Source organism: Cupressus sempervirens, chromosome 9 (assembly GCF_028749045.1).
Source record: "Cupressus sempervirens isolate cs-2001-9-10 chromosome 9, ASM2874904v1, whole genome shotgun sequence".
In the NCBI taxonomy this organism is placed as follows: Eukaryota; Viridiplantae; Streptophyta; class Pinopsida; order Cupressales; family Cupressaceae; genus Cupressus; species Cupressus sempervirens.
The window spans coordinates 729964389-729976758 of NC_143126.1; the positions used below are offsets into that span (position 1 = coordinate 729964389).

General features: G+C 35.6%; 1 protein-coding gene across 4 annotated transcripts in view; it reads right to left on the reverse strand.

The window, feature by feature from the left end:
• LOC149540786 (magnesium transporter, putative (DUF803)) overlaps positions 1–12370 on the reverse strand; it is a 122037-nt gene that overhangs the window by 36840 nt on the left and 72827 nt on the right. For all 4 annotated transcript variants that reach the window (XM_089801865.1, XM_089801867.1, XM_089801866.1 and 1 more), the window contains 2 exons: positions 942–1061; positions 730–820 (listed from right to left, as the gene is read on the reverse strand). In XM_089801865.1, the coding sequence (XP_089657991.1) occupies positions 730–820; positions 942–1061 (211 nt within the window). The remainder of the gene's footprint in view (positions 1–729; positions 821–941; positions 1062–12370) is intronic.

Consider the following 12370-nt stretch of genomic DNA (forward strand, 5'->3'; position numbering starts at 1 on the left):
TGAAAATCCCAGTGCCATAAAACTGCTTGAAACAGCATGAAGCTGGCTTTTTAGATGTTTTTTAATTTGTAGCACAATTACTGAGCCAACGATCGTTAAGAAAATCTAACTGGTAAATACTAAAAACTATGCTCTGCACAAATTATGCCCAATCAAAATCAGAGTAATTGGAAATGATAATTTCTGGTAAATCACATTAATTCACAAAACCTAAAAGCTCTTATTAAGCAAGTTTTAATTCCTGCCTTACAATGAAGTACAAGAGCAGATTATAGAAACCTGAAGTTCTTGCTTTAAGGAAATGTGTGGGTGCCTAGATCTAATATCCACATGCTTATGCATATCTATACATACATGTCTCTGTGTATACACGTGTACACATTTATGAATTTCAAAATTAGGATGCATGATGCATATGCTACCTTTGCTGAACATCTGTGCAGTTTTCATCTTCCTGATGCACTTTTAATAGAAAGTAATTTGATGACATTCATTATTTCATAGGAGACAAAACAAGTTAAATCCTCAAGTGAATTCTATACTTGTTCACTAATCTGCATAAGTTGATATGTATTTCAATCCACAGATGTGTGAATTAATAACTCTTTACCCAATCTGTGAACGTTTGTTATTTTAGACAGTATATGCAGATCATGCCTGATGAACTAGAAATAAAACAAGGTAGATCCAAATTTATGAAGAATATTATCGTTGATATGCCGAAAGTACCTTTAGAATCATCTGGTGCTAACAAGGAAATTCCAGCAAATACTAAACTTATGCCAATGAGAAACATTGATGTTCTAAATGTATCAAACACCTGTTGAAAGAAAAAGATACGGGATCAGAATGCAAGAGGCATGTGAAGTTTAAAGGATGAATTTTCTAACTTCTATTCAATATAAAAATCTTTCCATTTAGTAAAGAAATTCCTCACTTACCTTATATTCCTGAAAATATATGAATCCAGTAAATATAGAAAAGAATGTCCAAGCAATTTGGAACATTGGCACAATAAGAATTGCATCAAACACAGCTAAGCCATCATTCAGCCTGGCCATCTGCATTATCAACACGACTACACTATTCATCAGCTTCATTTCATAAACAGAGAAAATTATGCAAAAATTCAGATAGTTGGACTGGGACCAACTACCAATGTGGAAAGCATGATAAGACATTAAAAAACATCAAACCGCAGACTATACAAACTAGCAGATAAATTTATTCTTAATGGCTCCCAAGTACAAGGAAATTCGAGATAATAAAATGTACAGTATTCGAGTAAAACAAGTAAAATATGGCCAATAGTGGCATGTTGCAATGGTTAGTTGTTGAGTTATTGTTCTTGCCGCCAAGGTTCAAATTCCATTGAGGATGAGGTCCCCCATTTGTGGCCTCACTGGATCATAGCTCCGGGTCAAAGCATTTACCCCTTTAATAAAGCAAAAAACAAGTAAAATATGATGATACTACAATAAAAAACATATCATATGTTACAGGTGTGAAATCTGACAGATCAAACATGCATATTTGAGAAAAATGCATTACCTGATAAGGAAAAATTGAAACAGAAAATAATCAGTGATTGGCAATGATGCAAGAAACAGGATGAGAGGGTTTTGGGCACAAAATACCAAGGGGTATAATTGAAGAGATTCACAAAAAAAAAAATGTCATATGGTACAAAAGGTGTACGTCACAAGACCTGCATAGCTAGACTGGTCATACATATAATCATCCACATTGTAAGGAAAAGCTCAATTGCCATAACCCAGTTTCAATGAGATACTATAACAACTAATAAACAGATTTGCAAATCATTCAAAATTCTACTTTAAACATCTTCCTAAAGCATCGTTTTACCTTGCAAGAATAAATAAAACAATTAAGTAATGATACCAATTTCAATGTTCTGAAAGAATATGTTTGCCTTCTTTGCATAAAAAATTTGGTCCCCACCATTTTCAGCATCTCATATATTGCAACATTGAGGATTTAGTTAAGTCAGTTGGAATCCCTCCCCCATCCTGTATTTAGTAGGTTTTGGTCTGCAATTTTTACTCTCTCTTCTCTAGTTCATCATCCTAGTGATGAATCATAGAATATGATTCTAAATATTGATGAGAAAAAGAAACATGGTCAAAACCACGAGTTGAATTAACATGACTAGTTAATTTTAAAGATAAAAACAAAAGTGACTCAACAGAATCATAAACCATTTCTCTGTTATCTATATAAATGTTTACCAGTACCTTGGGTTTCCATAAAGTCAACAATATGTGGGTCATAGCAATGTTTTCCCACTGTTTCAAAACATTTATGCATGATTTGATGTATCTCAGCTTCAAGTGATGCCAGTCCAAAGAACATCAGGAAGCACTAAGAGAAACTTACTTAAGGAAAACAATTATATTACCAGTCCACTAGGCTTAACACCCCAGATCGAGTCCAATCCGCCTGGAGATGGGTCCAAATTTGGTCTACTCAAGGTCCTATAAATTGCCTGTATGTCTGTCCAGGCCAAACTGAGGCATACCTGCAACAAACTTGACAAGGGCCAATGCCCAAGCAGCAAATTTGCTCAATTTAAAAACAAAATTACTTCTAAGTTTGACCAAAAAGCCAAATTTTCTGTACCCATCCCCCAAACCCTTAAACATGAATTGAAAACAATTAAAACATTTCATTTTATGAATGCAAAATGATGTGTGCCACAAAGATCTAAGTGGTTTTGAAGGTTGAACCTGCTGGAAATGCCGCCCCAAGACCCCCAAACAGGACAGTGCCCCTTAAACTCTCTAGGGCATTGCCACTAGACCCGTTAGACCGGTAATGACCTCATTTGATTGCCAACTACTCACCAAGTCCAAGTTTGTAAAGTATGCATCCAAGTTGGCTCACAGGTTCCCATCTACAATATTGTTATCAAATTGGACAATCTTCCCTAATGTAAATTGATGTTTACTTGTTCCCCTTGCTATCTTGAATATGATTTTTTCTTTTGGGGGGGGGAATGATGTCATTCATGTAATATGTCTATTACTTTGTATATGGATGTTAATGATTTTTTTTTTGACCCATATAACGATGTTTGGTCAATTATAGTCGATTGTTGATGCTTAACATTATTATTTTTTAAATAATATATATAGTAGATCAGGAAAACTAATGAGTTAGTTGTTAAACATGATTAAGCCAACCACGAAAGCCACAAAAAGCATGTTAGTAAAATCCTAATCAACAAACCAATAAGGCTATCAAAAATGAAATGCAAAATAAACAATAAATTTGCAAACCAAATTCATGCATTCCTTTGATGGCGTATCATTGCTTTTTCTTTCTCATGTAACGTGATATGCTGCTCTTTGTTGTCAAATGCACAAATAATAGCCAAAAAGAAAGGATTGATTTTACAGCATAATAGCAAAGATACTAGAAAATCGTGATCTATAAAAAATGAGAGAATAGGGATCAATTTATAGACTCCTAAATTGAAAATGAATGGATACAATGAAAAAGAAATGAGAAGACAAGTGGGAAAAGGGTCAATAATCAATAATAAAAAGAAAAAGGGGAATTAATAAAAAGCACAATCATTAATTCCCTCCAAAAGTGACAAAAGGACAAGAAGGATGAAAGGACAAAGTTAAAAGAAAATAAAACAAAACAAGAGGAAAGGTCAAGTTGGAATACGAATGGACAAGGACAAAATAAAAATAAAATAAGGCAAGTGCAATAAGAAAAGAATAAGGAAAGTGGAGTTAAATTAATAAATTTTTATTTATTAATCCTCTCCCACAATAATAACTAGCCAATTAAATAATAATTTTTTATTTTGACAAAAGGACTAAAGAAATAAATAAATGACGTATTTATTTATACCAAGGAGGACATGTTAGGACAAAAGGAGGAAATCATTAAAATATTATCCCCCTAAGCGAAACTAATAACATAGATTAAATAATTGTCAAAACTATTTAATCAGACTAAATGACAAAAATTGATAAGGGATAAAATAAATGATAAAATCATTTAATCGAACTAATGATCAAGGAGAAAAATCAAAAGACTGTGAAAAGATCCAAGGATATGATTAAAATTAATTAAATAATTGACATTATTTAATTAACAGACAAATGACATAGAATCGACAAATGGTGAAGACTAAATGCACAATATAAAAGACATGCGTAAAAGGCTAGGCAATGGCATTTACCATTTTAAGGTGTGTTTGTGTGTGTATCATAGTTACACCAGGGCGGCGAAACAGTGGAACAGAGAGAAAAGTTTTCAAGATGGGGGGCCAAAGAGGCCTTAATTTGGGGACAGTGGGGGGATGGTAGCGAGGAACGATATAGGTTATATATAGTATACATATGGTAGTTAAAATGCTAGTTATGAAAAGATGTATTGCAATATAAGATATAAAGATGTAAAAGAGTAAATACTTGAACATTGCATTGAATTGGAACATTGAACATAAATAGTCAAATCGGCAAATAGTCAACACCAGGACATCCCCCCCTTCTCGATAGAGGTGGTGGAATCTAGTGGTGCCGCTGGGGATGGGGGAATGGAGTCCCCAAGTCCTCGATGCATCCTCGTCTCTGGGACATGGGGCAAGAAAGGGGAGGGATGCATCCCCGTGTCAATATATATATGTATAACCCAATCCCCCAAAACCCAGAAACCAAACCTCCAAACCCAAACTAGTGCTCAGACTAGTAACTTAGAATATACTCAACTGACGACCAAGAGACAAGAACAAGAAAAATAGTTACTATCTAATTGGTTTCTTCTCAAAAAACAAGGAAAAAGGTGCTGAAATGAAGCAAACAAAAACAATTCATGTCAAAAACTTTGGGAAAGAACAGTCCATTTTGGATAATGTTTTCATGTCATTCTCATTTCAAAGCTATTTTTGACAAAAAAATATTGTGTCACAACATTTATGGCATTTAAGTAGCAAAAAAAACTAAACAATCAAGAAGACTAGCAAGCTGAGACTAGCCAAGCATCCATGAGGTCCACGGGTTAGCTTGCACAGTCCTAGAATCTAGCATTCAAATAGGGTTACTCAATGTTTACTAGGAAGCTATATCCTACAAGTATGTACTAAACATTATTGGCACTACACTAGCCATGGGTAAGGCACCCATCTCCCAACCATAGCTAACTAAATAGAAAATTTACCTAGAAGATTGTGTATTAACCCTTAGTTTTTGTCACCATATTAGATTAATAGAAACAAATCCCCATCTCAAAGACTCGAATGAGGACATCTCTAAACATTATGAGACTTCACATGAAGTTCCTTAGAGTCTCTATGTAACTCCTAGAGACATCCTTTCAAGAATGTGAAACTCCCCATATGGATTTTTGTGGTTACCATAGCCAGCCCAATTTGTTTGATTTAGGCCAAATAGACATTTTTTGGGCCTCCCAAACAAAAATGAAATTCAAACCTAGTAACTATGGAAATTTCTCATATATATCATATCAATTATTAAATTACACTAGTTATTCCCGAAGTACCAATGTGGTTCAAGGGGTTGACCTTAATTGGTTAAAGCATTGAATTCTCGTTATGGAGACCCAAGCTCAAATCCCAAATGGACATCTAATATGGAATTCTAAGTTGGGACTCTTGGGCATCCATAGGTGGCTTCCAGTGTGGAGGTTTTTAAATAAGTGGATTTCTATGTTCTAGTCTTCCATAGGTGTTTCTAGTGTGTTGCTCAAAAGGGCTCATATTAGTCTCATTGATGTGCTCGCAAGAGTTTCTATTGGTCTCAGGTTGATGCTCATTTGAAACGCATAGCAATATTAAAACAATGTGCTTAAAAGAAATAAAGAAATACAGCTGCAATTGTAACAGAAAAGTCTCTTATCAAATCCCAAAGGGGCACAATGAGAAGCAATAATAAGGCTTAAGATGTTATCATGTTCCCTTCTTGAGTGTATGTTTGTAAAGTTTCTGCAAATTCTGTGTGATCAAACTGAAACAATAGTAAATACCTTCTCCAATGCTTGCTGAAGATTATCTTTGTTCAGACTTGTATAAGAGACGTCAATAACAAAATTATTATTCTGAAATCTTTTATTTCTGGAAGTGTTCGAATAGGGCAGACTTGCTTAAAGGAGCAGACTTGATATTATTTTTGTGTGTCCTTTAACTACAACCACACCCTTCATAAATACCTTACCCAAAGGGCATGTCCCTTTAAGGGACATGACCCTATCTAGGTCGGCCCATGAATTCCTCCTCATAATCAGCGCCTAAAGGATGTAATGACATGTAAACAGTATTAACTAGGATTAGTTAAGGTTTAACAATCAAACAATTAAAACCTAAGGGAGATGCCGATCATGCCAACTAAAGGAGCAATATAAATCTAGGCTTTCATAAGGCATCAAGAGAATGGTAAGGTCTGTGTGATCTGCACAGTCAGATCAGTATGTTGATCAGAGTTATGGATTTAACAATGTTCACTTCTAATGTCACAATTTTTCTGGTCTCCGCACTATAATTGGAGCTGACTTTCTGGGTTTGTACTAGCTAGTTCAAAGGAGTATTTCAATGTTGCTAATGTGCTCAGATGGAATGTTAGATATATGCCAAATTTTAGAAGGATTTCAGACAATTTGTATGTACTTACTATTTATAGCGTGTGTCATTTTTGGACACCCACTAAGCAGTTGGTACAATTACTATTTATGATTACTCAGTATGATTTCTTAATTTGATGATATAGTGGCAACATAAGGTGTTTTGAGTTATTATTTCAAATTTTCAAAGAGCTTCAAAATATAAAATTGAGTTAAAAGTTTAAGACTTTAAGTAATGGTATATAATATAATAAAGTGGCTTTATTGGCAACTTAGGAAGACCATAAGGTGAATTCAAGAATTAAATTAAAAAGTTGCAAAACCCTGATTATGGTGTTGAGCTTGAAGTTATAAAAAGGTGTTGCCTCATTCGAAATATGTTAAAGATTGTAATATTTTGCTTCTAGAGAAAAGAATTGTTTGTCTCAGCCTTTTGGAAGATGAAAACCATCTTGAAGACTCATCCTGGTCAATGCTGTGCAGTTCACTCAGGGTTTCTACTTGTGCATTATTAAGTTATTTGTAATTTCATATTTGAAGGTTTGGTTTTTTCAGTTGCCAGTTTGCAAACCAAGTTTATTCTAGCTGAGTGTGGGTGTGCTTAAATATTTGCTGGTGGTTATTTAAAAAAAACAGGAATACATAACTTTATTTTAAGATTTCATAAAAAAGTCTTAAATATTCATATGAATAATGGGGGTATTTTGCTGGATTTGGAGGAGCCGTTGAACCACAGCATAGTATGCATGGAAGTCTTGGAGATTAACACAAGCTTGAGACTGAGCTTGGGTACAGGAAATCTATGGTCAATGTGTGCATGAAGATGGCTTCCCAAATAAGACAAGACAAAAAAACACAAATAGACAAGTAGACAGAAATCAAAACTTCTTTGAAGGGCTGATAGAGAAAATTTATCCAATATATTCTAGAGTATGGATTTTCTTAAAAAGGCAACTTTGGATTTAATTTAATGTTTGATTATTTGGTTAGCCACAGATTTTTTTTCCTTTCAACAAGAAAAATTTGGATCCCAATGTGGTTGAGTTGAGCATTGATGCTATAACATTTGCAAATTTTATGAAAGGATAGGAGTGAGCCTTTTTCACTTTGGTTTGGGATTATTCCTTCTTAGGTGCAAGCCTTCTCTTTAGAGTGAATTTCATCAAGATGCATATTCTCACAATGTTTTGGTGTATGCTTCTTTATCCTGAGTGAAAGTTTTACTCCTTAGTGTGGATTTATTGCCAACATCTGTTTCAAACGTGAAGCTTCCAGGCTCATTGCTGGGCATCCTTTAAAAGATGAAAATTGATTATGAAAATCGATGTCTTCTCTTATTAGATACCAGAAACCTTCAGACGCAGTGCTGACCATGTCCTCTCAAATCAGAAATGTGAAGATTGATTAAGAAAATCTTCGTCCCCGCTCACTAAATGTGAGGTTTCATGTTGCTCTCTGTGCATTGAGAATTTGATTAATGATCACAAGGAAGGACATTGAAGTTGGTAAATTATGTGGAGTGATAGGAAGGAAATTAAGCAAAAGAAGGAATGAAGGAATCGTTGAAGACTTTATTTGATGCTAGACCTTGTTGCTACAGGTGTACCAAGACAGAAAGTAGTCGTTAACTCTGTTCCTGATTGGAGATATTCCTTGCCTTTCTTCTTGCTTGGGCATAACACCTTTCTTCTAGCAAGCATCGGAGGTTGTTAAATTTCTTGGACACAATCTTGATCCCTAGAATTGGTGTGTGCAAATTCATTGGGTGTGAGGATCCTTTGCCTAAGGCATTGGTTTTGCTAAAGATTTAAACTGAGGAAGATATTAATCACAGATCCCTTCAGTCAGGGAAAGAGCTTGGTGTTATTCTTAACATGAGTTAATATTTATTTAAAACTTCAACTAGCATATGGTTGAAGCATTGTACTATCTCTGTTATTCTTAACATGTGAGTTAATATTTATTTAAAACTTCAACTAGCATATGGTTGAAGCATTGTACTATCTCCCTTGAGGTTCCTCAAAACAAGCAGTTTGCTAAACATCTGATACTACTTAACATCTTTGATCTCTATGTTTCAAAAAATCAATTATTGGTTTCAATTGTTATGATGTTCTTCCCATGAATACTGGATGAGACTTTTCATGCAATACCATCTAAACTTGGTCCTGCCATAAACAAATCACAAAGGTCCTATAATCAGCAAACTGTTTGAAAAGAAAAATCCTCAGAGTGCATAAGAGCTGAAAACATTTGGGTAGGAAAACAGAAAAAATTCTCAGAGTGCAAAAGAGTTGAAAAATTTGGGTAGCGAAACATAATAGCTTATTACAAAGGTACCAGAGCTTGTAAATACACCACTGTGTGAGTTTGTTTCAGTGTTAGTCTGTTAGATGATGGCCAACAAGGAAAAGAGTCCTTTGGGAGACAACTCAAAAAGTCATTCAGAAGTATTGATTCTGAGCCTCCATTGAAAGTCGTAAGAGTTTGTGGCATGCTTTATGCTTTGGGGTAGCAACTTCAGTTTCCAAAATCAGTCTGAAGATGTCCTTGTTAGCAAGTTGGAGGGAATGGAAATGTGTTGGACAAAAATTGGACCAATCAGATTTTGAGTTGTTGAAGTGTGCAACAAAGGAATCCTTTGGTTGCATAGCCCAGTTCTAGATGACAAGGCATGTCAATGGAGATGTGATACTTGCAGTCACCAATTGCCTCAGTGAAATTATGAGGATCCTAGCTCTTCAAGTACCCTACAAAGATGACATAATGAGGGAGACCCTCCAACTGATCATTGACACTTTTCATGGTTTAGGTGATCCTAGAACCCCTTCTTATGGTAAGAGGATGAGGATTTTAAAGTTGATGGCTAGGGCCAGAACATATGTTCTCATGATTGATTTGGACCGTGATCTCATCCTTCAAACTTTCAAAAGTCTCATAGCTACTACAATAAGGATCATTAAGAAACTATATCTTCTTGTGTGGAAATCGTTATGGTCCTAATCATTTTTATTAATGTGATTTTATTTCCCAGCACCTTTTATTTATGTTGTTAGCTGTTGTGAAGCAAGAACAGTGTATTTCTACAGCTGATAATGAGATGGTCAGCAGTGTAATCAAACAATGTTATAAGCTAAAAGCTTTCTTGAATATGGAGGAGATTAATGCAGAAAGATTGGAGAGATTGTCTTGGAGAACAAGGAATATGTTACAGAGCTTCGAGATGATTATATGATTATGCATGCAGCTACTAAGGATAAGAAGTGTGGAACGAAAGTGACAAAACAGCATTCTTTGCTTACACATTTAGAGCTTTCTAATAAAGATGAAGCTGATAGCGATAGCGCCAAATGTTTACTGCCTATGGGTAAAGGTAATAAATGCATACTATAGAATCATAGACAGAAAATTATAACGGATACAAGTGAGTGCAATGTAACATCAGAGAACTGTCGTATCTCTCATTAATGTCAAACTAAGTTTACATCCAAGTGATCAGCATAACAGCAGTGATACAAATGATAATGATATCTTTCATCCGAGAGAGTGTACATATAACCCCCGAGGGTACACGACGTGAACTGTCCTAACCATAACTACCTACCCCTTAGCCATAGTAATGACCAATGGCATAATTAATACTTAATAACATATTTGATGACACATATGATTATACCCGACAACAAAGTGATGGAATTGTTGAGATCATTAATATATTATCCGACGATGGGCATGTTGAGAGCTGATATGATGATGCTCTCCAATCAGCTAATGATAATGAATCGATATCTTATGTCAGGGGTGATGCTTATGATGCATTAAGCACATATGAGTTGGAGAATAATTTATTCACAGAGGCGACCAATCATGAGGAGTACAATGAGCACCGTTTTACTGAACAGAGCAATCAGCCCTTTATCACTAGGAATTTGGGTGTGATGGAACTTAAGAATGATGAGGATCCTTTTCAGGATGAATTTCCTTTTGGCTGTAGTTCTTCTCTAACTTCATCTCTACAGTTACGCATGGAGGATGGTATTGAGTCTTGATGATGCTGTCCTTAGTCTTCAAACAAAATCTTATTTCACATTGCATGTAGCTGATCTTAAGCAGATACCTGGTGACCTTGTTGATTTGGATTCACTGTTCAGGGTGAAAAGGAAGAGGCACATTATTTGGGACAGCCTTGGAGACTTTGATAGAAGGTAGAAAAGTTCTGATTTCGGTATGCAACATAACAGTACTTCACTACCCTTGACTGAACAAGATTGGAAATCTCATTTTTTGGTGCCTATGGAAATTGAATTGCACATTTTATCTAAATTTTACAACATTAGAAGGCTAGTTGAAAAACTCATCTTAAAGAAACCAAGAGACCAATGTAAACAAAATATTACCCTTGCCGACTTGCAAACGAACAAGAACACTTTGGAGGAAATAAAAGCAGTTTTCTTACACATGATATATAATAGAGACATAACCCACCACCTTTGCAGATGACACTTTTTGTTTGACCAAGCAGTTATGGGGAGAGTTTGGTAAGCTGACCATTGAGCTTGATTCCACTAGACTTTGTGTGGAAAGTGTCCATGAGGCACTTCCTAAAGAGAATGAACAACTCTGTGAGGCCAAACAATTCAAAGAGTGAGAGAAAAATGAAAGGGCAACGGAGATCAAATAGGCGATGGACTAACTTGATTGCATTCAAGAGGAGAGTGATTTCGCACACTGCCCCACAAATCTGAAATTAGGAGATTGGATTCACAAAATGTTTGGGTAGAGCATAAGGAGTATGTTGATCTTCAAATGATTGATAACTCACTATTTGAGATTGGCCTTGATGGACATTTGATAATCCACTCTTTGAGTGGGATGAGGGAGTTCTTTTAGATTTCAGTGATAAGAGTGTAATTGACAACATGATTTGGGACCCAGGTTCTGTTCTTAGCTATGAGGCACTGTCTCAGGATTGCAGTAGTCAATTTCCAAAGTTAGTACTACTGCCCGATTTCTAATCAGTTAAATATGACTTCAGAATCTGATCCACAAATGACTTGGATGGTTTCTTCAATTCAACAGTTGAGCAGTTCATGGTTGAGGTAGGATGGTACAGATGATTTCATCATAGAAGAACACTTTGTTGCTACTTCCACACTCATGTTTCCTATGTTTTCGATAGGATTTCAAATTAGCTACCACCATCCTTACATTTACACTAGTCTGCTGTATAATTCTGAGCATGTAACAAACTGTAACAACATTCTTAATTTCACAATTCTTAATGTAATATTCCCAATTGCTAATCACAGGACACCAAATGGTAGGAATTAACTACGAACTAGCAATAAGCATGTTAAGATGAACTTGGAAGAAGGGACCCACTTCAAAATTAAAAAAGAAAGAGTTTCATAAAAGAAAAATGTGTTTTTTTAAGTTTTGATGTCACCTATCCCATCAGGGATGCCCATCCATCCCGGTGACTTCCAAGGCATTCCCAAAGCATCCCTAATCATCCTCAAGTAGTACAGGTGTCCCCCCCCAAAAAAAAAGCTCTGAAGTCCCCACGTTTTTGGGACATTTCCTCTGAATTTTCAAAAAGGAGACAAGGTGAGGACATCCCCTAAACCTCCCCAAGTCTCAAAATCATTCCCGGTATAGGGGCAAAGGATTCTAGGTCAAGGACGAGTCCCTGAGTAACACTGATTTTGAAGCGTTCCTTGGACACTTGGAGGTTCTCCGTTGATTTTATGAGTTCAGT